The sequence below is a fragment of the Rissa tridactyla genome, chromosome 3 (assembly GCF_028500815.1).
Source record: "Rissa tridactyla isolate bRisTri1 chromosome 3, bRisTri1.patW.cur.20221130, whole genome shotgun sequence".
NCBI classification, from domain to species: domain Eukaryota; kingdom Metazoa; phylum Chordata; class Aves; order Charadriiformes; family Laridae; genus Rissa; species Rissa tridactyla.
The window spans coordinates 106,276,351-106,302,463 of NC_071468.1; the positions used below are offsets into that span (position 1 = coordinate 106,276,351).

The window sequence follows — 26,113 nt, forward strand, 5'->3', positions numbered from 1 at the left end:
ATAGATGACTGAAAGGCAAAAGTTTCAAGCATGGCGGTATCCTGAGAAAGCCAGCATTAAAAACATGAACATATTAAGCATAGGTGTTATTTTCTAAAGCACTAAACACTGAACTAGCACCACTTCTACTGAAATCAATAGAAGCTTTCTTTGAAGTCGGCGAAAGTATAATGAGCCATTATTTGAGTCCTTTGAAAAATCTTACTTTTAGTGCCAGTGTGTCTCTTGCATACATATATGCTGAACCACAGATGTGTTTAAAAAACCCAACTATAACATCTTCTTGAAATCATGAGATTACTGCACCATGTTTTACAAAAGAATGTAATTTTTATACTAATACCCAGTCAAAAATGTAAAAAAGAGTCATTTTAGGGCACTAGATGCAATTCCTTTGATTGCAGCAACTGCAGATCTTGAAGAAATGTACAAGATTTTTAGTCAGATCTGTTTTGTTTCAATAAGGTGGTTTTAATTGTATCTATCCATAGTTATGACAGTTCTATAACCTTTTAATTGTGACGTGATGAATTCCTTAAAGGTATGGCCAAATGAGTGAATCTGCCACATTTTCTAAGCGCAGATGGTATTCATTCCTTCACTCTCTCAGAAAGTATCTCACTGAACCTTTTGCACAGTTTTCTGGAACAGAAATACACCTAAGCTTTGGAAATTTGTGGGTGAAATTTCTGAAAACTCTCATGCTTTTGATGAATATCCGATTTCATTGTCATTTCATTTTCTCTTATGTAATGTGAATTCAGAGTGAGAATGTTTTCAATATACTTTATAAATGTCTTCTTAAAGTTTTGCTTTTTAAAAAAAAATAGTGCTATATAATGTAAAATATTTTATCCTAAAATAACGATCAGAATTTTAAAATATGGGAAAGCCAAAATATGTGCATTTTTGATTCAACTATTTTGGAATTTCAAAGAGTTTAAAAAGCACATCGGTTTAGCACAAGTAATTCTGTGTGGAAAGACTGTTGAAGAAGATTGTGCAGGCTGTCTTCAGAATTAAGGGGTTTAATTTTGTGCGCCTCCTAGTACACTCTCTGTATGTGGGCTGAGATATATTTCTCAGTACAACCATAACAATTCTGGTTTCTCTTATCATCTGCACATCCTACTTGGAGTTTTTTTTATGCTAATAGTGGAATTTTCAAAAAAGCTTATTCTTGACCTAGCTGGTCCCGTATTAAGGCTTTTACCAAACTCTGTGTTTTGGTAACTACATTGGATGCATTAAGAAACCTTACTCCTGTCACGCCTGTATGATTTAACAGCTTGTAAAAAGCTGCTATATAAAATGCAAGAATCTGTGTTCCAAACTGTCTGTTGTTGGTATAATTTTTTTCCTTACCCTCACAGTATTTTAAATGCTCTAGTACATTATTTTATTTCTAATACATAATAAAAGAGCAGATCATTTAGGTCCATATGTTTCAGGCATTTAAGTTCTTTTGACAAGTCCTACAAACTTCCTCCCATTTTTTATAGATGCCCAGACTGACAGAAAGACTAAAAAATATTAAATGTAATATGAGGTGGGTTTTGGTCTCAGAAATAAGAAGAAACAAGTATCAATGACAGTTGGATGATATTAAAGTGTTATTAGTTCAAATTGGCAACCCTAGAGTCTCCTGTTAATATTGTTGAAATATGGGACAGTAATTGATTTCTAGGGAAAACTCTTACAATTAAATTCAATTATTATGTTAATCTGCAGTTTAATAGAGAATGACAAGCAAATAGTTTCATGTACATTTAGCCCATTAGAATTCCAGTCCCCTCCTATATACAATTCACTTTCTTAAGTCTTTATGAGATCATGGACTTTGTTGAAAAGTCAACTCCTTTAATAGGGAAAAGTGCTCAGTTTGGGGTGTTTCTGGTTGTTCAGTTTGAGATTTTTAGTCACTTAAGTTTGATCTGCATATGGCTAAGCTTTTATTTTATTTTTTTTACATTAAATAACAACAGACAAATCTTGAATAGCTCAAAAGCGCTTTGCCGTTAACTTTAATAGATTTTTTGGGGTTATCACTAAATTAAACATGCTAAATGCATGCACTATTGTTATTGGCTTGTACCTATATTCATTGGTAGTTAACTATAAAAAAGGAAAAAGACTAGAACCTGATGATGATGTCTCTTTTATAATGTGCAAAGTAGATTCTGTTTTTACTGAACAAATAAAACTTTGTTCTCATCATGTTATTTTACATGTAAAATAGATGACTTGTCTCTGGAAAACAATATTCCAAAAATATATTCATTAGATTAATAAAATAATGCTAATTTAATTTTAATGGAAATAATCCCTTATTCTAAGCAAAGTCAAGGTTATATTAAGATTTTAGCATTTAGTATATCGATGGCATATTATTTCCACAGAGAGGCATAGCACGTATTTTAACTCAAAAGCAAATAGGTGAATAATAGGAATACAGTGTGCAATATGTGTACTCTCTACATATGGATATGGATGTGGTTCTTGCCCAAAGGCTTTGCTGTCTGGTTATTTTTATCATTTATTTTTAGAAAATATGTGTTGAATTCTATATCATGAGTATAGTGAGAAATAGTGTCTTTGTTCCCACTTACATGTAATAAACCTTTACAGCCCGTCTTAGAGCAGTCGTATGTATACATCTAAAAAGTAGTTGATGGAGTAGCAGGGAAAATGTGTAGTTTAAGCAGTAAAGTGTAATGATATTGTCTACTTGCCAGTTGCTTTTTGGAAAATAAACAAGCAAAATCATCTATGTGCCAAATTTGTATTCATTTAGAATAGATGACCAATATTTATTTCTGTATTTTGGCTGATCAAAAACACTAGAATTCCTGCTCAACAGAACATAGCTGAGTCCAGAATGCACGAATATATTGCATATAAGTGCTGTAGATAAGGAAAAAGTGAGGTTGGTCTTCATGCAGGACAATAATTAAGAACAATGGAGCCAGGCATTAGCTGAATTTTTGAAACTGTAAGCCTGATGAGGCATTAGGAACAACAGCACTAGAGTTCACTAAAGTGAACTCCATTAAAAGGAGTATACACTGTGTCATCTTTCTGTGTTGCCCTTACATGAGCAACATCACTCATTTGTTCCTTAGAAACTTTATTTGCTAAGGAAATAAAGGAAATCTTCAGAAAAGGAATACTGATTGAAAAGGTTGGTAACTGACCACCCTGGTTCTTTAAAAATTATGTAAAATGGTATTTTTTTACTATGAATCATTGTGGATCTCAGAATGTAACATCTCAACTACAGTCATTATTGGTAATCATGATTTTAAAGAATTTTACTGAAAAACATAAACAAGTGGAACCTTTATTTCTTAGACAATCCCACGTCCCATGTCAAAGTAACATTAAAAGATTGTATGCCTTGAAAAAAATCCATAGGCACTACATTGGACAGCTATGACAGAACTTCAGCAAATTTAGCCTCCCTGCTAAAGCATTTCAATAAAGACAAGAGGAGATGGCCTCAAGTTGCACCAGGGGAGGTTTAGACTAGATACTAGGAAAAAATTTTACACTGAAAGGGTTATTAAGCATTGGAACTGGCTGCCCAGGGAAGTGGTTGAGGCACCATCCCTGGAGGTATTTAAAAGATGGGTAGACATAGTGCTTAGAGATATAGTTTAGTGATGGGTTTTGTCAGAGTTAGGCTGATGGTTGGAATGGTTGGACTAGATGATCTGAAAGGTCCCTTCCAACCTAGGCAATTCTATGATTATGTGATAGTCCAGTAACCACAAAAATCTATTGCATATCTGGATTTATTTAGAAGCATTTGGACTGCACAGTCCCTGGAGCAACCAGACTTCCTTCTGACTTCAGCCTGCCTGGGAGACCCACAAGTCTGTGCCAAAATCAGAAGGCCTGTGATCTGATGGGCATGCTTGCTTCCTTCTGGCTTCATACTATGGCTCTGTGTGGCCAAGGACCCCTACACATAGAAGGCAACTCAAGAGTAGAAGTTATCTTTTTCTTCCTTGTAACTCCTTCCAAGCAGCCAGTGTCTGGGCTGCTATGGTGCCTATTACCCACCAAGGCTTTGTGCTTCCAACCATGTCATAGGCCAGTGACTACACATGAAATGGTCACCCTTACTGTTTGTTGCCCAGGCTCTGTCTCTCACTGTACAGATATTTGAGGTATATTTATGCCCTCCTGTCTGAGTGGCAATCAGGAAGTCCCTCTTGTAGTCTTTTTTCCCATGCATTCATTCTCCAGTTTTAGCATTTACTCAGCTCTTGACTTGGGTACCTAACAGCCATGAACCAAGTTTAAAGCCCTTCTTGTTAGATTAGCAGATCTGTTCTCTACAGATCTCTACACATTCGCTCCTTCTCACAGAAAGATTCATCGTAACTGATGATCATAAAAGCTGGTTTTGAAATTAATTGGCCTGTCATTGAGCACATTTGTAAAGTCTCTTCTCATTGTTAGACAGAATCCTACATCGGTCTTTGTTTTAGAGTACTGAAGCAACCTGTCCCTTATCCTCTCCCTGTTGTAAAAACTGATGGAAGATAAGCATGAAAGAAGCCTTTCTGTTTTTTCCATTAAGAGGTAATTGACCCAAGCCTTCAATACTAATTACCTTCTGTGGATTACAAGATGTGTGCTTAGTCATGGAGGATATTAATTGATGTGGATAGCAACAACAAAACAAAGAACTAAGTTCCTCAAGCCTCATATTATTAGTTAACTGCAGGATCATGCAGGGATGGAAGTGTCAAGAGTTTTGTAGATGGGAGTGAAAGGCCAACTACTGACCAGCTGAAAAGGCTGAAGTCTTGCCCCAGGGTAAATATAGGGACTTCATTTCATTCTGAAGGCCACAGTAGAAGGGCACTTACACACTCTAGCCAACACCTCCTGCTCCTAGATGCAGGCCCTCTTTTCCTGTAGTTTAGCTTCCTGGGCTCTCTTTTTTCTACCACTCTGCCCTACCCAGCCTTCTTACTCCCCTTCAGGAATCTCAGTCCCCTGCAGTTTGTGCACAGACAAGGTTTCGGCTTTGTATCACTGATTTGCTGAGAAGAGGCAGAAATTTCATTAGCAAGAAGGAGAACTGCGGCCTGCTCTTAACATTCCCCTTCTGCTTTTGGAGCAAAGAGGCTTGCTTACTTGTACATGAGCTACTCTGCTCAAGGGGACCCAGTGTGGAGGCATGAACAAGACAGGCAGAGAGCACGTGCTCAGGACTGCTCGTGACTGGTGTTAGAAGTATGTGATATAATGCTAATTAGTGCATAATGATATTAATATCGTGTGATATTACCTGCATTTACAGTGTAGTGCTAGCATGGTAGCGTCATGCTGGCCACCACAAGTCAGCCCAAAGAAGCAGCTGGAACGTCCATTGGTTCCGCAGAATAGTTCCAATGGACCCTGTGATCAGGAGAGCCGGAGCTCCAGGATACTGAGACAGTCTGCTAAACAAGGAGGATAGATCAAAGCTGAATTATTTCTGGGAAACAGAAAACAGCTAATTCTTTATACTTTGACACGTCAGGCTTAAACGTCAGTCTACATCCCCATAATGTTCAGAATCTCCAAGGTCAGAACTGGAAAAACTTGTCTGGAACAGTGCAAGCCAAAGACAGTCACTATACCACATTTGCTAACGATTCGAATTTTCATACGTATATGAGCTGTGTAAATTAATGTGGCTTTTGGGGTGTAGCTGTACGACGGGAAAATATTTTAATGCATATCTTAAGGTTAATAACCTTGTAGATTCTCATCGACCTCTACTTACAATCCACAAGAGTTTTGTGATAAGCTAGTAGTAGAGCTAAGCCCAGAAAAATCTCATTTCCCATCAGTAAGGAAGATTTTTTTAAAATAACCTATTGCAAGTGTACAGGAAGCTTATTCTAAAGGCAAGAACGAAAAGGGACAGTGCTCTGTACTAGTGTTAATGAATGGAGATGGGAGTCCTTTTCACAGAGGTGTCTGAGAACTTGTTCAAAGTCATTAAGTAAATGCCATAGGCAGGCTTTTAAATTTATACGGCAAAACCCAAACAAATTCTGTTGTAAAGAAAAAGCTATTAGTGTTTTGTAAGTATAAACCTTATATTTGAACTGTTTATCACAGTGAAAATGCAGCATATTCTGTTTGTCTAGTATTTGTCTGCAAATAATTTCCAAACCAGTTCTGTTATTTGCAAATATTGAATATTTGTAAAATACCCCAGGCTAATTATTTGTGAAAAGTTCATTTTAGTATTCACCATTTGTGGCTGAGCAATTAGATGCTCACCCATTGGGGGAATCTAATTTAATATATTTTAAAAATTGCTTTGCTGAGTCAGAGCTCAGCTAGTATAACATTTTTAATTGGAAAATAATAGAGAATAAGTTATGACTGGTGCTTAATGCCACCTTATAATTACTGAATAAAATGTAGGGATATTTAAATGTCCTTCTAATTGAATATCAATCACTGAAATCGTTTTAAATGCCAAATAATATGATCTTTGAACACCAATGAGCAAAATAATTTATTCAGAAATAATATACATCTTTGTCATTGTTGAGCTGATTATAATACTAATGTGTACTAATAAATTAATTTAATTCCCAGCCCTTTCAAAACCCTGTATAAAATGTCATATCTGTAACTCTGAAATGCTTATTTTAGTAACTCTACAATTTTTTATTAATAGTGGAATGAGGAAACATTTACAATTACTAAATACAGAAGTTTTATGTTATACTAAAACTCTTTAAAAAACAATTAAAAGGACAATTTTCAACTTAAGCAGGTTTATTAATGCTTTCAATCTCCTCTAGGCCATTCTTGCGTTAAAACCATTTTTTGGAATTTAAAGAAACTAACCAGATAGTAAACACGTAAACAAATGTCTAAGCATGAGACAACACTGCAGCTTATGAAATATCAATGAAAGCAAAGAAATGGTCCCTTGGCAGAAAAAAAAATAGCGAAGATTTCATAAAGCGCAAGGGTATCATTTTTTCTGTGGCTGGTAAGGTGAGGTGAGGAAAGGCTGGAGACAGGTTCTGATGTTTACTCCTACTGAATGCAGTGGGCTTTTTGCCATGAACCATGAATGTCATCAAGCTTTTTCATATTGCATCATCATCAGAAGCACTTTCGTGTGTCTTCAGAATCCGTCACATACCCAAGTTAGCTAGCCTTAAAACACGTGTAAAGAAGAAAATTAATTGACTTTTTACTATAAAGCTTATTGAGAAGTTTAAGCAGAACTTCTGCGTTGTGTTAGTAAAACAGAATTTTTTCTTTCTAACCTGAAAGGTGATCAAAGAATTGGTATATATATATCTACCAACATATAATTGGTGTATATATAGCACTGTCTAGCAAGTATCAGTGCTAATTAATGAGTGATAGTTATTACTTCTTCTTATTAAATTACATTAACTAACATAGTGCTGCACTGGCGTGTCACCCAAGTCTACAAATGAAAAAATGTTGCAAAATGAAAAAGACGGTCTACAAAGTTTAAATCAGATGGAGAGGTCAAGTAGACAGATAGCTTTCTTGTAATTAGATTGCAATCACTAAACATTTAGGCACTGTTACCAGCACATTTGCTGGAAATTATGTCAGAAGTCATTAACTGGTCAGGTCTAACCAGTTTTCCAAAAGCTTTGAAACAGTCAGATTTGGCTTGCTTTGTTCTGTGTTTCATTTTGTAAGGGATGGTTTGCAAGAATATGATCTTTATTTTCTGGAAGAGTGACCCGAAATATAGAAGACCTCCAGTTAGCGTCTATAGCTGACAGATCTGATACTGACCTTCATTCAGAAGTTTTTGACAATTTTAAAATATAATAATACAAAGCAGTACCAGTGTTGCCAGCTGAATGTCTTCTCACAAAAACGTGTGTGATATATGATAAATGACAATAATGGTTGTTCTCTCAAAAATCATGCTTTTTTCTTTTTTCCCCCAGTCTAAAACATATATGTGCAGTTGGCAAGGGGATACCCTGTGTTTCACAGTCGACTTTGCTCTGGGATTTACCTGTTTTGACAGTAAAACAAAGGTAAGAGAAAAAGAAAAGAAAACACAGCTCTCTCTTGCTTTACTATTATTGACGTTACCATTAACTGATTTTTTATGTTGATCAGTAACAGTAATTTTTTACGTTGATGTCGAGTATTTCTTCCTCAAACATACTGTACTTTTTATTTATACAGCACTACTGAAATGTAGTCGGTTTGGGACTAGAAGGGCACAATTATGCTTGTGCCTTAATATGTAAAGATAAATTTTGGAGAAAGATACAAAAAAAGTAATTTCCTTTTCAAGTAATAAAAGCAAAGCAAGGTTATATTTAGCAGAGAACTTGGTTTCTTAGTCATGAAGAAATGCCAAGGTTTTTAAAAGATCATCAGTCATGAAAAAAATTGTGTCACCTGATCCTATTTGTTTTGAAGCTATGGATATAAAATAGGATTAATTATTCTTCCATCATGAGAAATTTAGGCCATGTCTAAAATAAACAGAACAAGGGCAAATGCATTTCAAAGTCATAATCTATAAGATTAAATTCACTTATCTTGCAAAACAGAGTGGCTATATATAAAGTGCCTGCAGGGGATGGTTTATGATACATGCCAGCTTCCAAGCCCTCTCTTTATATATTATTTAAAGTGATACTTTAAATTATTCTAAATGGACTCATACAATTGTTTGCCAGTAGAAGTAAACATACATACAGTATTTGTGCCTCCATAGAGCTGTCCTCTGAAATACGGTCTTCAACACCAAACTGAAAGGATTAATTTAATATATATTAAAGAAATTCAGTCAGTCATTCTGAGTTAAGAGGAAATAATACTGCATTTTGAAATATTGACACAGGATACAGTTTTTGTGTGTTGATATTTTGTGAGTTTTGGGCCAAAATGCACAAATCTTTGTGCAGAGAAGTAATGACCAAGATCATTATTTGAAAATTTGGACTAATTGCATTAAGTGTGCTATCCTATGAGGTGGCATAAAATTTCAGGAAATACGTTTCCTGAACCTGAGCCATAATTAAAATCCTGTTCCTACTGCATTCAGTAGAACCAAGATATCACCTATAGAAAGGATAGGACTTTGAGCCACAGTGCCTACCTTCAGTATTGATGAGGAGGAGGATTTAGATCAACCTTTCTTGCTTACCTAAACAGAAATACAGAATAAAGTCAGATAGATTGATTCTGTCATTAAACTGTAAAAATTCTGGAGAGCTCAAGGCATTTATTGTGTGAGAGATGGTGATGTCCTCTGCATCCTCAAGCCTGAGTAAGGCAGCAACGTGTGGCTTCCGCAATACTTCTTACTTCCCATAACTGTCAGCTGGAGCTGACTGTGTTGCCCAACACTCAGGGATTTTTCAGTATATTTCCTACCAACACTGAATAGATTGTTGAAGTGGTCAAGCAATTAACAGTTCATTAGGGACATGGTAATTTTGCTGAAAAAACCCTTTTTTTTCCTTGGAGATAATGAATTTCAAATTCAAGTCACCTATTGATGCAAAGAATGGTCTTACACCGCAGCAGGTGTTCATACAGGCTTATTAAAATGAAGGCCAGTCCCCCGTCTGCCCTACAATTTTAAACCTGGATCTCAAATTTAGGCCAACCAGCTCATGTAGTCATTAAAACATGTTCTACATTACAGTCTGTAAAATAAAATTAAAAGGGCCTTCTTACTACAAGTGACAAAACAAAAAGAGAAAGAACTTCTGCTTAGGAGTTTAAGTGTCTTTTAGAAAGCTCTTCTCTAGAGCAGTTTTGGGGGATTCTTAAACTTATTTGAGAGAATTACTTCACTTCATACATGTTCTGTTCCATGGGTCATCATGGGCTTAACTCATTCAGCTTTTACCATTTTGGGCCCTTCACAGACATACTCTTGTGGCCTGCTGCTGCTTTATATCTGATTGTAGGGATTTTTTTTACTGCTTGGCTTAGTTGGTTCGTCTTCCCTATCCTGTGCCTCCAGCTGCTCATCAAAGATGAAGGGATCCCAAAGTGTGCATTTTCTTCCACCTTCCAGAGCCATTTACTTCTTTTCCTTTCCACTCAGTGTCAACTATTGGAAGAGATGATGACTCCAGCAATGACAATTATTGCTAAATTGTTCCTTAGTTTTTGTGTTATCTCCACCCTAGCAGTTGTATTATATAGCGAACATTCCTCTAACCTATTTAGATCCAAACTCATTTAAGCTTTGAATACTTTTCACATGGTTTAATTAGGCCCTCTGGACCCAGTTAAAAATCTGTTCATGAATGTAAAGTTTAAGCACCATCACAATGCTGTAGCATAGTTGGGTTTTTCTTCATCTGTTATATTTATCTAAGGCAGTGACGTTTATTTCTGCGGGGAACCAGGAGATGGAATCAGGCTTTTTGTGCCTTCTGTAAACAATTATTTTTGTTTATAAGGCATTCCTTTTCAAAGGGTAGGGTTCTGAAGACCACTGGTCTACATGAAAAAATATTTTGCAATGAATTATATCAGAAAATGGAACATAGCAAACTTTTTTCTTTGTCTGCTTATGAAATAGCCTTCAAAATATTTAACTTGTGTTTCCTCAACAGCGTCCAGGGACTGAATCACATTTCAACATGTGCATAGAATTTTCGTTGAGATTACAGGCATTAAGGAAACATCAGTAGAAAGTCTGGATGCAAGTTGCTACCTTGTGTTTTTTTAAAATTATACATTTTCAGGCGATCAATAGAAATCCTTCAAATAAAGATGGAAAATGACATTCGTTTCAAAAATAATTTCCCAATATTTGTTTTTAAAAAGTATCTCCATAACTATTAAAAAATACCTGTCCATCTAGGATTTGCCAACAGTAGTAAGATGCCATGCATAAACCTGTAGGAGACCAAGAAGCCTAGAATTCTTACGTATTTTACAAACTACTGTAATGTAGAGTATATTTTTTGTGGTTTGTGAGACTGCATTCAGTAATAACGCTTTTGCATTTCTATAGCTTTTATCTGAGGATTTCAAACCACGTTACACACATCAGTAATTTCAGCTTTGCAACATCTCTGTAAGACATTATTATCTGTGTTATGCAGATGAACCAGCTGAAATCTGAAAGATCGAGATACAGTGTGGAATAGTGTTCATAGTGAAACTGATATAAATATCCCCATGGATCTTTCCACAATTAAGATTTTGCCATGGATTTTGATATTATGTAGGCAACTGAAGCATTTACATTTCAGAGAATTTCTACATAACTGTTTAATTAGCGAATATTAATATTGTATATTTTGCTTTCATATGTGATACAGAGATGCTAATTTTATTTGCTCTGCAACCAACCTGTTATCATGCGCTATGTTTACTGTGCTAATGCTTTATACTGATACATGAACATTGATCATCAGTCTATAGTTCTAGGTAAGGATATGTGTAACAGAGTCATTAATCAAATTTCTTTCTCTTTAGAATGTGCTGTGGAGGTTTAAGTTTTCTCAGCTCAAAGGCTCTTCAGATGATGGGAAAACAAAAGTAAAGCTGCTTTTTCAGAATCTAGACACCAAACAAATTGAGACAAAGGTAAGCAACATCCTCTTTCTCAGTTTAGTAAAAAATGGAATGGAATTACTATCAAGGCATCAAAAATTCCATTTACTACTGCACATGGAGATGGTGAACTCCACGTCACAGTTTGTCTTTTTTTTCCTATTCTCTAGAAACTCAAGAAACGGAAGTGAATGTAGTTATCATTGGATTCATTGCACTGTTTGTATAAGCCTGTTACCGAATTGTTTTATGATGATGTTTTACAATTGCAGAAAGATGATTGCTGTGAAGTTGTTTAGCCAACCCATAATAAATATAATATCTAAAAACTGCTTTTAAAAAGGATAGAGGAAAAATAAAACTATTTAAATGTTAAATAAATTTTTAAGTTGCTATATAGTAGACTTAAAATTTTAAGCAAAAATTTTAAGTTAAAGTTTTAAGTTCAACTGGGATTTGGTGGACAAAAGCCAATGAAAACAAAAGAAAAATAACTGAAGATCTCTGAAAATTGTCAAATGCTCTCACTTGGGGTTGTATATTACCTATCCTTCTGATGTTTAATAACCTTCCTTGGTTATCATAAAGTTACAACAAATGCAATATGTCTGTCTTTGTACATCTATATTAGTAAATTAGTATTTCATCAGCAACATAACTTGAGTTTTCTCTTGGCTCTACTGTAAAAGATATTATAATATCTGTTACAAAGGTATAATAGTATAACAACTTGAGAGGTCATTATAGTATTAGCAGGTCATTTCCACTTCCTTTCTCACCGTCCTGCTTGGAGACAGGAAAAGACAAATATCATCATTTTATACATGATCATCTGTCGCAGAGAGCTCACGTAACTTGTTCCAGGTCAGACAGGAGGATTGTACTGGTGCAAAACCCATAACCTGAATATCTGAATCTGTGTATTAAATGATTAGGTAATTCATCTGTGTGATTGGCCAAGGGCCCTCATTCCATGCTTGCAATGGAATTCCATTGCTTCAATACTGGATCATTCCTCTTTCTGTTGTGGCAAATAATCTGATTTCTTAAAATTTTTTTTTTTTTATTTCTGTGCTCACTTCAATTGTTTTTAATTGGGTTTACTCGTATTGTACTCTTTAGATTAAAAAATTGTAAATTTTAGCGTTTTTATGAAAATTTGATTATCTGTAAAATAATGATAAAAATGAGTCCTAATGATAATTTTGTAGCAAGTTGTGTCCAGGAGACTGATTTTTTTAAAATACTAAAAATTATTCTTTTGCATCGCTCTAATGAAAACACCTTGTAGTTGGCAGAATTTTTGTCAATATTTGTGAGATACCTTGAAATTACCAGGTGTAAGATGATATATGATCGGTTCATAAAGAATTATAAGTGTGTATGCACCTAAATTTACATATGTGTTGTAACTTTTGAAAGAGCCTAGGAAAAGCTCATTAAAGGCCAGAGGAAAGGCTGATACTAAGTAGCTGAGGATTTATGAGGATTTCAGTGAGTATACCCTTTACCACTGCCTCTGCACAGTGCAGCGTACCCACCAGGATTTCACCTTAAATGGGTCTGGGATACAGCTGTGCAGCCTCTCCACTTCGGATAAGTGGCGTGTATATTCAGGTATATGCCCACCGCTTGAATGGTATTATTTCCTAGAGTTCAGAGTTACAGACTAGTCGGGAAATAGCAAACATTAATCCCATAGTGTAGTACAGTATCCGCCTCAGTTTATTGAACTGAAAGAGATTTCACTGAGCCAGATGGTGCTGTACGGTGAAATGCAGCCAATAATGAGAAACGGAAAATGTCATCAAATAATAGAAGTTTCATTTTTCCTGAGTAAATGAGCCACTACATGTGAAATAAAGCTTGATACAGATGACTTATGTTCACTTGGCAGTAAACAGTACAGTTAAGGTTGCAAAAGAATTTTCCAGATTATCTCTAATTTTATATGCTTATAAATTCTTAGGTAAAAAAAAATCACATTTGGGAATTTTATTTTCACATCTTGGTTACTACCTAGAGACGATGTTTTTTCTCCCATAAATTTTAAGCCAAGTGCTTCTTCCTGTGCAGTTCAGTTTTAGGTGAAGAACAATACATTTTTCCATTTAAAAAATTTTCTATTCGAAGGAGCTAATAAGGCCTAGATTCTTGTCAGTTATTTCTCCTTTAGTTCCTTTGTATTCCCTACAACGTCCCTTCATAGTTTCCCATTTCAGTACTTCCCTGAACTTACCCTGCCTTTAATACTTCCAGTAATAACTCCGCGTTGACTCCTTGAAGTCCCCCAAAAGTCATTGCAATGCATTCATACTACTGCCAAGTCCCAGCATATTTTTATCCAGCCTTACAATAGGGAAAAATTTGTTGCAGCTGGTTTGTGTGTATTACCAGGTTAGAAAACCCACGTATAATGGGTAGCCAAGGGACCTCTGCCCCAGCTGCTGGTCAAGGCAGGGAAGGACGATGCTCTCCCTGCCTTCCCTTGCCTGCAGGGTGGTAACAGGACCTCCCAGTCCCTGCCAACAACGTGTGCCACACTTCTATAAATTCAGCTCCTCTGAAGGGTCCACCTCTTCAACAAATAGGGCAGAAGTTACACACGTGCACAAATATGGGATTTTACCACTTCATTTCTGTAGGAAGTCAGACTTATTTTTTCAGAAGGCAGACTTAAAAATTCTGCAACATAGCATGCAAATTGATCTGTATGAAGCAGTAGCTCTGCGACTATTTTGAAAGGGGGAGGAGAGTGGTTGATTATGAAGTATTCCTGGATTGTGGCATTATTGTGGAGTTTGTATGGGCTGTGGACTCTTCCTTGGATCAGCGGTTTGGAATTCTCTGAGCTGGAGATGCCTTTTTGTGGGGAGCTTTTAAACCTGTGTGCTCTTCAGCCAGATGGAGCATGTTGACTACACATGCAGCTCTTACACATGAGAATTTCATATGCAAAAAGATACTTGCTTTTGTCTTTTCTTAACTATTACAACTAAAATAGACATGAAAACAAGAAAAAAAAAATCTCTGAATACTTTAATAGTAGGAGGCAGCTGAAGGCATGAAGGCAAGTAATAATTCATAGTTTACTGTGGAAACTGAGGAAATAGTAAATGAGAAGAATAGGTTACATACTTTTTTTTTTTGCTCCAGTTATTAAAAATATGACATTGCATCCTACATTACAGTTAAGATCAAGGGGTTATAAACACAAACCAGACCATGGAAGGATGGTGGCTGAAATATTTTTAAACGTTAGTTTTTGCAGCATTTAGGAACTAGTGGAAGTTAGGTTTGAGAAGTTCAGGTTGATGGGTAAGATTGCAGAGAAAGAAAACATAGCAGCTTTTTTTTTCGTTGGTTGGTTTTTTGTTTTTAAAAAAAGGGGATGAAGGAGAGACAAAGAGACTTACAGACCAGTCGGCCTAACTGTTTAAATAAATAATTTGTAATTATAGAGAGAATAATAAAGTGATCGATAGGAAACTATCAAGGTGGATTTTTGAGAAGAGACTATAGCAAAATTGCCTCATTTCCATTTTGTGACAGGCTAACTACTCTGGAGGGAACCAGTACGTGTGATCTGTCTTGAATTTGTTAAGGTTTAAACATAGTCCTACATGATGTTCTCATAAATAATTTTGGTCAATGGTACCTAAGTTAAGTTACCATAAAAAAAGTTAAGAGTGATTGAAAAAGAAATTCTAAAAGAAGATTCCATCATTTGCTTGCAAAATGGAATAGTATAATGTACCCAAATTTGCCTGATCTAGATTCATACCTCTTTAATTTCCTGTCTGATGGAAGTTTGAAGCTGGAGCATGCACAGTGAAAATTATATCTTTATATAATATAAATTTTCCAAGTAAATTTTCCAATGAAAAATGCAAGCAGATTTCACAGGAATAGTAAAAAGCGACCGCCCGATGTAAAACTCATAGTCCTACCAAATTTCAGAGTCTCGGGAGTGAGTAAACCATTTTGGCTAAAATTTTCTTTTAAAAAGTAATCTGTTGAGGAAAACTCATATGGTAAATATCAGCCAAACTGTTTTATATTTGGCAAATTGTATATAGCTTGTGTACCAGAATACAGGATCCGGTACTGAGAAATTACAAGTAATCCTAATAATAGTAGATATTCTTAACCAACATGACATGTATCCAGCATTTTCAAAGTTGCTGTAAAAAATAAAAATTAAGATTACTACTTCCAGGATTGCATTGATGCTTTATCTCACTTAGCTAAACTATAGCTACCTGGAAGATAAGATTTCTTTTTCCAAGCATATTTTAATTGTGCATTTCCCTTTTCTACTCATCCTCTTCTTTTTTGTTCGTTTTGTACTCTGTGGAAAAGAAAAGATGGAATTATATTTTTAAAATTCATTCACCCTGGGAACGGAAAGAGAGTTTATTTATCTTTCTTTACTAAATTTGCTCCCTTACTAACTTGGTCACAAATATTTAATTCAAAAAGGAAAGAAAAGAAATCATAGTGTCGCTAGACGATCGTAAGCTGTATTGAAGCTTCAACTAAATGTTACTGGTCACATCCACTTCTTTGTTACACATATACCTTAAGAGCCCTGCATGTTTAGCTGAGTGCATTCAGTATGCTTTCTTCACTGGCTTCAAGCCTCAATTCTTCTGTAATTTCAGAGTGGTAGCGTGATACAATGTGATCTGATTTTGCAATTAGACTCTGCAGCAGTTTTGCAATAAATCCTATTCTCTTTAAAACAGGAGAACTTCAGGAGAGTGATCAAGGACAGGTCAGCAACTGTATTTCTTTCTTTAGGTTTACTGTATTCATCTGAGAGCGTATCTATCCCATATTAGTACTGTTGAGAGATATGGCAAATCAAGGAGAGTGCAAGCAAAGCTCTCTCTACAGCATCATTAACCTCTAGCATCAATAAACCATAACCTAGCACTCAAGCCCTTCTATATTTTTATTAACGTGGGTCTTTTGTTGCTGCAGGCTGGCAGTTCACTACTGAACATCTTGAGAGCTTGAAAAACGTTTGCAAGACGATGGTAGATATGAGTTAAGATTTTGCCTGTTTGTCCGTATTGGACAGTCTGATTGCTGTTGGAAATTTATTTTCATATTTGCTGGAATTGGTGAATTTAGTTGGCTGCTCTTAGACAAGCACCTCCAGAACGAGTTTTCAGATGAGTTTCTCGTGCATTAGCAAAGTTTGCATCTGCCAATGCAACATTTAAAAGTGTTTCAGATTTAGCAGTAGACAGTGGTATTTGCAGTCACTCGAGCTGAAAGTGAAGAGCCATCTGACTCTTCCAGATCCCTGTAGAACACTGTTAAAAGAGTTACGTACAATTGATAAATTGCAATTCATCTGGCACTGAATGTTGGCATCATAGATCTGGTTCTTACTGTTGCAGGGTAAGAACACCATTTTAGCTCATCCTTCTGCTCTTTGTGCAAATGACAGTCACAAAGTGGAGGCCAAATAAAAGCTTATAGCTGAAGAAGCTTTCATACCATAGCCAATAATTTATCTTTACATATTTATAAGAGTCTTAACAAGCTGTACAATACTAATACATTTGTTCTTCTCAACCATGATATGGCAGCCAAGCCCTGGCATACTTGCTGAGGTATAGAACTGAATTTAGAATTGTTCCTGTTTTGACTTCCATGTGGACTGGAGCTAAAACCTAGATATTTTTATCTGTTCTTTTTTTTTTTACAAAAGATATGGTTATCATTTCAATCTGATTGAAAAAATATGCTGAAGAATACAGTAGTAATAGTTGTGCTCTTGTCAACAACTAATAAACACTGAGGCTTACCAATGTCCTTAAAGAAATCATGAAATGCACAGGGCACAAGAACACTGTCTGTCAGCGTCTCCATTTACCTGCCTTTTATGTGATACAGGCTCATGTCTTGTTCAAACAGAGATTCAACAGCTCTCGGAAGTAATCAATAAAATTAAGGTGTGTGTGGTAATGATGCAACAGGCCTGTCAAGCTCTTTATGATATGTAAGAAATCCAACTCTCATAGGTGGGTGGACAAAACAAGAACATATATTTTTCTTACTTGGCCGTGCACATACAGTGATCGAGGTTAGTGCAGTGTGCACATCTTTTATATTCTCAGTACCAGCAGGCAGTTTTGCAGTCTTGTCCTCTCACTGTTTTAATCCAATCTTTTATGTTCTGCTCTTGCTGTCTTCCTTCTAGTGTTGTACTTAATCCACTTATTAAGAAACATTTAGTAAACTGAGATAGCTTTGGTTATTGAAACATGAGACATTGCATAGATTCTTCTATATATACCAAAAAATAAACTGATAATCTTAATTAAAGAAAAATGCAGCAATCACGGATAAGGCAAGCAACCATAAGGGTGGGTGGTGTTAGATGATACAGAGCAAATAAAATGATCAGTTACTCAGTCATCTGCCTGGCTGGGTATGGAGAGAAATGGTGCGTTAAAAAAAAAAAAAAAGAAAGAAAAATAAATTATCAGAGCAATGCATTAATGCATTATTTTGAAAGAAGTGCCATTGGTGTTATTTTCTAGGAAAAATTCCCATTGCATTCTAAACCTGAAGAGGCCAAATTTCCACCCTTAAAACCATATTCAAGATAGTCTCTTGCTAAGAGACATATTGTGTCCATGTCCTCTGACTATGCAACAGGAAGATGCTAGGTTACCTCCGATTGCTTATCTTGATAAACATGCATAGATTCAAAGTGCATCAAGCCAGAGTAGAGAAATTTAAAGCTTTGTGAAAGATTCTCTTCTCTCAGTTCATTTGCCTGCATTTGGTCAGTGTGTTAAGTGTCAGAACCCGAGCTGAAATTTTTGGATGATTTCAGTTGATTTTGGAGTGGGTTTTTATTTTAGATGTTATTGGTTTTAAAGATGGTAATTCAGGAGATGTAAACCTCTTTTACTTGAGCCGAGAACTGATATACTGAGGCCTGTAGTATTTCATATTGAGGTGTATTTCATTAATAATCGTGAGTTTGTACTTCATTTTAATTTTATAAAACTTAGAAAATGAGAGTTAAATAATGGCACTATTTTTTTCTGAAAGGGTTTATATTAATTTTATATTAATATTTACAGTAGACATTATTGTCAATAAAATATATTTTAAGATACTTATTGCCATATTCGCTCCGTAACTATCAATCAAAATAGAAAAAGTAGGGGGGTTATGCCCCCCAAAAAAATCAGAATAAAGATTACAAGGGCTTAAATTCCTCAAACAATTTCAACCATCAGGCTTCATTTTTCTTTCACAATGAGATCTAATTTTGAGTATGAGGCCCAAATGATTACTTCAGCAACCAAATATCAGTTATTAAAAGTTGCATAAGTGCTACGGTTTGATACAAGTTCTGAAGAGATTTTTCATTTAGGATAATTATTGCTCAATTTGTTGACTAGCAAGTATGCAAACCCAGAAGTCTGAGAGAGTTTTGCCTCTTCTCTCAATGTTACCTTATTTTCTCCTTATTTAACTAGGTATGAATGATAATAAACAGCACATTCTGCTTATCGGTTATATTGGTTTATGCCCCTGTTTTTTTAATTAGGAGTGTTTTGTGTTTGCTATTCTTTTATAATCTTGAAGTGTCAGTTTGTAGTTTATAAAAGATATTAAATTATAATGATATGTTTTAAATTGCTTATTACTTCAACTGTTGGCATCAAAAATGGCTACGCATTGTTTTGGAATTCAGATATTTTTTTCTTGGAAAGTTGTAGGAAAACCAGCCAGTCATTTCAGAGAAGAATTTTTGAAGGAAGGGGAGAGTAATTTCATTGATGTTAACACATTCTCAAAGTTATTTATTTGTGAAATTCTTGTGTTTTGAGGTTCTGGAAGGATTTAAAATTTGTTTGTCTGATGATGACCCACCCAAGATGATGACAGACATCTAAAAATCTCTGCTTGCGTATTCTTTGCAGGACGTAGGGGCTGAAAGCATTGTTCTCTTAGGCTTCTGTGTACACTGAGCAAGCACTATAAGGAAGACAGCTTGCTGCCAGAACTTTCTCTCTTCCAAGGCTACCATGTCTAAGAAGGTCTTTCCCTGTAATTTTTGTGGATGTTTCATAGAGACTAAATTTGTAAGCCCTGTTACACCACGGGAGGAGCGTATATTGGGGGCTTGTTGAATATCATTCTATTACTCTTACTGTCCAGTAGTAATGCTTATTGTCACCTTATGCTGGAGAGAGTAGTCGGTAACAGAAAATTACATTTTTCTGGGAATAATAAATTTGGTTAATGGGAAATAAAATCCCTGAGACAGTAAACTATGTGTGCCTGAGATTGTAAAGAAACTGTGCCCCACAAATACTAGCGAACAATTTTAAGACAGTCATTACAGAATCATAGAATGGTTTGGGTTGGAAGGGATCTTAAAGATCATCTAGTTCCACCCCCCCTGCCATGGGCAGGGACACCTCCCACTAGACCAGGTTGCTCAAAGCCCCATCCAGCCTGGCCTTGAACACTTCCAGGGATGGGGCAGCCACAACTTCCCTGGGCAGCCTGTGCCAGTGCCTCCCCATCCTCACAGTAAATTCTTCCTGATATCCAATCTAAATCTACCCTCTTTCAGTTTGAAACCATTACCCCGTGTCCTATCATTACACTCCCTGATAAAGAGTCCCTCCCCATCCTTCCTGTAGGCCCCATTAGTAGTGGAACCACTCCTGCCTAGTAAATACATGGCCTCTGATGGCAAAATGGTGTGATGGTGAGCTTTTCCAGAGCAGTAACCTTGAATTCCAAACATTCTGTTTCTGGCAACTGTGTTGAGCAGATACGCTAAAATACTGTGATAGGAAAAGCAGAAGTCCAGTACTTTGCTTTTTGTTTAAAGGCAAACGTATGGAGTGTGCCGTGATAACCTACTATGTAGCCAACACATTGTTGAAAACAAATGTCTTCTCCCCAAACCAAAAACTGTCCCAAGTGTCCCTACAGTATATTTACCAACGGCAGACTTTACAAGTAGTAGTATCATGTAAATTGAACATGTTTCTTGTATTATATTTGTTGTCGTTGTATCAGAGTATCACTCCATTTCTGTCTGGGGAGAATGGGAAAAAGAGATTTAACTTGTGCACAGAAGATGAAATATGTTATAAAAAGGCAAGGGAATCTGAGGACTGGTTAGGAGTAACTCGTGCCTGCCTTTGTGAATCAGGGCATATGAATTTCATACCTAGCCATATTTCTATATGCAGGCTGTAGCGTGACTTTACCTTAGCGTCCACCCGGCCTCTGGCCTCCCAGCTTGCGTATCTGACTCTCTTCAGAGGCTGCCAAAGTATGTGTCCTTCTCACCCTCCCACACCACCACACCTCACTGGTGTGACTCACCCGTCACCCTGTGACTTGACACTGCATCATCCCCAAATATCCTTAGCTTATCAAATACTTTAAAATACACTGCGATATTTGAATGTTCTTGCAAGTTGAACACTTTCATTGTCCAAGCTGAGTAAAATGTAAACAATGAAGTAGCACAGAGTGAAAACTAAATTGACATGCAGCACTGCCAGTGAACAAGGTACCGAAATACATCTTTTATTCTTGACACTTTTGACTTTACAGTTCCCTATGAAGATTCAAATTTTCATTTAAAGTCCATTGTTGTTTGCTGACTAGTCTGTTCTGTATTTATGTAATTCCTGTATTATAAAATGTTTATAAACCTGAATATGTATTCACATTTTCTCTTTTTTTTTTTTTTTCTCTTACTTCCTCTTTCAGGAGCTTGAATTTCAGGATCTGACGGCAGTTTTACACTGTATTCACTCCTTTATAGCAGCAAAAGTGGCATCTGTGGATCCAGTATTCATAGACAGTCAGAGTATTGCAAGAAAATATATGTACAGTAACTGATATCAGATTATATGTTGTGACTATGGAAAATAAATTATTTTCTTAAAGAAAGTAGATATTTCATGCACAATATTGCAACTTTGTGATTTTATAAGAAGTCTATAGTTGTGTTATCTGTAACGTTAAAAGTTTTCACAATCCGTTAAACATTTTGAATCTATGAGTTAAGAAATATTAAGTCAAACTGAATCAGTTTGTCATCTTCAGCATTAATCTAAAATTCTAAGTGAATATTCATTCAATAATACTTGTGGTATCATTTTCATTTCTGCTGTCATGGTCATACATACTCCCCCTTATTAAATAGAAATGTGGAATAACGTTTGAAAAGTGTGTCCAAAATTTGGCTTCTAAGTCTGTTTAGAAAAGTGATGGGCACACAGAAAATTCCTACAGCCTTCACTGTAGAAAAGAGCAAGAATTACTGAAGACAACTGCCATAGGAATCGAACTTTATCTTGCTTCTGCATGTTTGAAAAATTATAGTTCCACAGTCCTGTAGTTCTTTCGAGGCCTGAGAGTTTAGCTCTGGCAAAACACTAATTACTCTATTTTATACCAAGGAAAAGACTTAAGCACACACTTGACTCTAAGCATATTAAGTAGCCCCAGTGTATGCACAAGGTGATATTAAGTATGTACTTAAATATTGTGGTAGATCAACTGAAGAGCTTTAGACTCTGCTAAGAAGCCTCACTATAGGCACTCAGTTTTAGAAAACTTGCCATGGGGTTTTCTTATCTATTAATAAAGCTTCCATGAATCATTCATTTATTCATTCCTATATTGCCTTGATGCTGTCCTTTGATGTGATGCTCTGTATGGTTGAGAACAGCTTCTCTAATAATTGTTTTGTTTGGAGGAGGATCCTCCCAGTATAGGGTGATCATAACAAAACATAAAGATTTTTCTGGGCCATCTACCTTTTTTTTCCTACAGCTCTAATCCTGACATATACACAAGTAAATTGTTTTTTGTCCTTGCTAAGGAATTACTATGGTTCTACTTTTGATGGACTCCTAACCTTCCTTCTGAAATCATCTTCTTACATGCACAGATAATACATCCTGCTATTGAAAAATTATATAAAAGGAAACCATTTTAGTCTTGGGGCATGTTCCCTGAAAGTAACACCACATGTTGCGGGTTTCAGTGACAGGAGTCTCAGTTGTTCTCAAGAGCAGTTTTGAGGGAGCATCAGGCTTTTTTTTTTTTTTTAAGAAAATAAAACAATCAAAAATCAAGCAAGAAGAACATCCTAAATAGATACAATGGATATGGAGCAAATTCATCAAAGTCCTCCCTAAATTTTCAGAGTCTAGTAACGTGTCCTGCTAAAGCAAAAGCCTAAAGCTACTGTATCCTAAGGAAAAGAGGTAGGTGCCTTTAAAAGCTCTCAGGTTGAGGAGGTTTTTTACATAACGTCAGTGCTTAAATTTAGTCAGGTTCCCTCTCTCCGGTCTTAAGGTAGTTAGCTGTCTTGGCAGGCTGCACAGGGCCTCAGGCACTTACTTTAAATGGATGCTTATCTGTCTGTCTAAAGCTTAGGCACTAATGAAGGAGGTGATTTGATCATATGGTAAGGATTACTTTATGGTAGGGATGATCCATAGAGAAATTCATTTCAGCAGTAGGGACTCTGCAATTCCAGTGTTGTTTACGGTTCTAATAGTTGTTTGCAAGAAGGTATAGTAGGAGCGCTAGCTCCTGTTAAAACAATGTTTAGCAGAGCTAAGAAATATTTTTATTAATTGTAAATAAATATTTATAGTCATTACGGTATTTTTAAACAAATAGCATCTCAATTTTATATTACATTTTTGCAAAAAAATCAACCAAAAATTATCTTTCTCAAACGTGCTTTTATTCAAGATGTTTCATTTAATTTTCAGCTTTACATTTTATTTCCAGCTCTTTGTATTTACTGAGATTTTAACCTTCACAAATTATAGCATTAAAATTAGAATAGCATTCTTACAATCAATTCTCAGTTATTAGCATGAACAATTATAAATGTCAGCGTGTCTGTAGGATGAATAATGATGGAATCCTTCAATTTTGTTTTTCTGGTATTTTCTCATACACAAAGTTCAACACTAACATGGGACAGTAGAAAACTGTACCAGCTAGTACTGAACTCGTGCTACGTTCAAGCTTCTAGACTTGATGTTTTAAGTATCATGTGATTAAAAACACAAAGTATCTCCCTAAATACTGTAAATAAAAATTTAAAAGAACTTAAGCTTAGTTTCTTAAATAATCTTTAATTTCTGCCAAAAAGTTCTGCAATTCAAAATGAGCATTATTAATTTTTTTTTTTTTTTTTGCAAGAGCAGCTGGATATTGCCCATTTTCATTAGCCACCTTCAGATTTTTTATATGAAGTTTCTTATACTGATTTGAAGTAATTTTGTTATTTGTTTCGTGGAATTTCTAAATTCTTTTAGTCTTTTGGTGAGCTACGTTCTCTACCAATTTTGCAAGGCAGTAGTTTTCTTCTGATACGTCCAAATCCCTCTTAGGGAATATTAGAGAAAAATTTCTTACAAATTCACCCTCTGGACTTTAGGCTTGTAATTTAGAAATAAGTCTCCAAATGTATTTTTAATGAGAGACCTGCAGATCCTTGTTAGCTCATTTGCTTTTTCCTTCCTTTCACATTCTGCCACAATCTCAAGGTGGGGACTAAAGGCCAGACTTCTAAGGAAGTTGCCGGAGCCTGTGAAAAGCTAGCGGACGGCTAGTTACTCACCTGTTACATAGATTGTGTAGGACTTTCATAGCACCTTACATTTCCTTGTAATTCTCTTAATAGGGTAACATACCTCATGTGTGAAAATGTTGCGCTTCCAATTTGTTTGCTTGCTTATGTTCATTTGTTACATTTTTTTATTGTCAGTAAAGCATATTATTTTATCATTGCCTTCAGAATGTGTGTCATATAGCATGCATATATTTTTTCCCCATCAAAGTTCTTGAGTATTTGCACCACTTTTCAGCACACTGAAGACCTCAAAATAGTCGGACTCACAAACAGTAAATAGATCTGATGGAGGGTAGGTACCTTCCACGGTCACCCCTCAGGAATTGCACACTGAGGCAGAGGACAGTTGCTTTATGGTGAATGGGCAGCTGGAATGTCAAATATTTAATTGCTAATCAAAACAGCAAATAAATTTTAATATGCTTTGTTGCGTACTTGTGCTATATTGAGCTTTAGTCTTACTACCTCATTATTCAGTTGTGTATGGTTTTCCATTTTTTCTAGGGAGACAAAGTGGTACCAGAATTAAATAAGGGGTAGGAGGACAGAGGCATTTGCTTGCTACAGCAGTTCCATAGACATCAGGCTGGGGAAAGAAGCAAACATGAGAGTTAGAAATTTGTGCACGATCACAAAATCAAGACTTATGACAGGAAACAGAGTAAAACCAGGATAATTCCTACATGTCCAGATTATCTTTATGTCTTTAAAAAAAAACTTGGTTAAAAGGCTAAAAATAATCCCGTTTACAAGCATGATTTTGAGCAAATAAGTAGTACTGTTGATTTAAATCAGAGCAAGGCTCACCAGTGACATAAATTAAGGGGTGGTACAGCATGGACTTGGACACTGGACTTGAATCATATTGTTGATTCGTTAAAATAATTTCTGGCCTTTCTTGCTCTACGGTGATTAAAATCTGCAGAAAAAATCCTGTGCATAGTTGAGCTAGAGTCAGCTCAGGTCTGTTCCCAGAGAGTGGCTTGGTTGTGCTACCCTGTTTAAAACACGAGAGCATTTAATAGAGGCAGAACTTTCCCCAATGGTCTCAGGGACAGAAAACAGGCCCTGACAATTTTAGTTATAAATGTAGATGTTTCCAGAGAGTCTGACTGACTTTAGTGAGGTGTCCCAGACATGGGGGCAGGGCCTCATCTGCTGTATCTGACCTACATTATTTAATTTTATTTTTTCTTATAATCATAAAGCATAGAATTATAATATTGAGGCTGTGCTGATCCAAAGCTCAAGTTCTGGAAATCTGACTTAATTCTTTTCACATTAGGATCTTAGAAAAAGTATTTCAAAGTAATTTCCACCCTTGAGCCAGTAGGCCTGAAGCTTAAACAAGATTTTGGGGGCGGGGGGGAGGAGGGCTAAGCTCTGACAAACTTTGCAACCATAAATATAAAATCCCATCTTATATCTGAACTACATTAATTCATAAGCAACTTCAGACAAGGCATGCCTTTTTCACAAAACCTTTAATGTGTAGTCTGATCTTTGTAGTGGCATAAGCAGTATTTAAAAATGCCTGAATTTCTTTTTAAGTAGATTTCCATAAATACTTCTAAAATACTGTCAGTATTTTACGACACCTCCCCGCGTACCTGAATGTCTCCTCTATCACACTGTTCAAAGTGGTGTGTGTGTAATGGCAATGCAATTTTTCTGTGTTTTGTTGACTGCCGTGGTTAATATTTGGTTTAATATCATTTTCTCATGTCCTCCAGTAAGCTTCCAAGGGCAGAGCGGGTGAACACGAGAAAGGAAACCCTTTCGTCCATGCTCTCATGAGAGGCGAGAGAAGTCAGTGGTGATTTCTGTCCCATTTTCCAATGCATGGGCAATGGACCAGAGCACTGCAAA

The 26,113-nt window shown here is 36.0% G+C and overlaps 1 protein-coding gene across 1 annotated transcript in view; it reads left to right on the forward strand.

Moving 5' to 3' along the window:
* SNTG2 (syntrophin gamma 2) overlaps window positions 1-21,480 on the forward strand; it is a 276,316-nt gene extending 254,836 nt beyond the window's left edge. The window contains exons 15-17 of the mRNA XM_054195752.1: window positions 7,971-8,063; window positions 11,491-11,601; window positions 21,349-21,480. Of these exons, the coding sequence (XP_054051727.1) occupies window positions 7,971-8,063; window positions 11,491-11,601; window positions 21,349-21,480 (336 nt within the window). The remainder of the gene's footprint in view (window positions 1-7,970; window positions 8,064-11,490; window positions 11,602-21,348) is intronic.
* The last annotated feature ends 4,633 nt before the right edge of the window (window positions 21,481-26,113 follow it).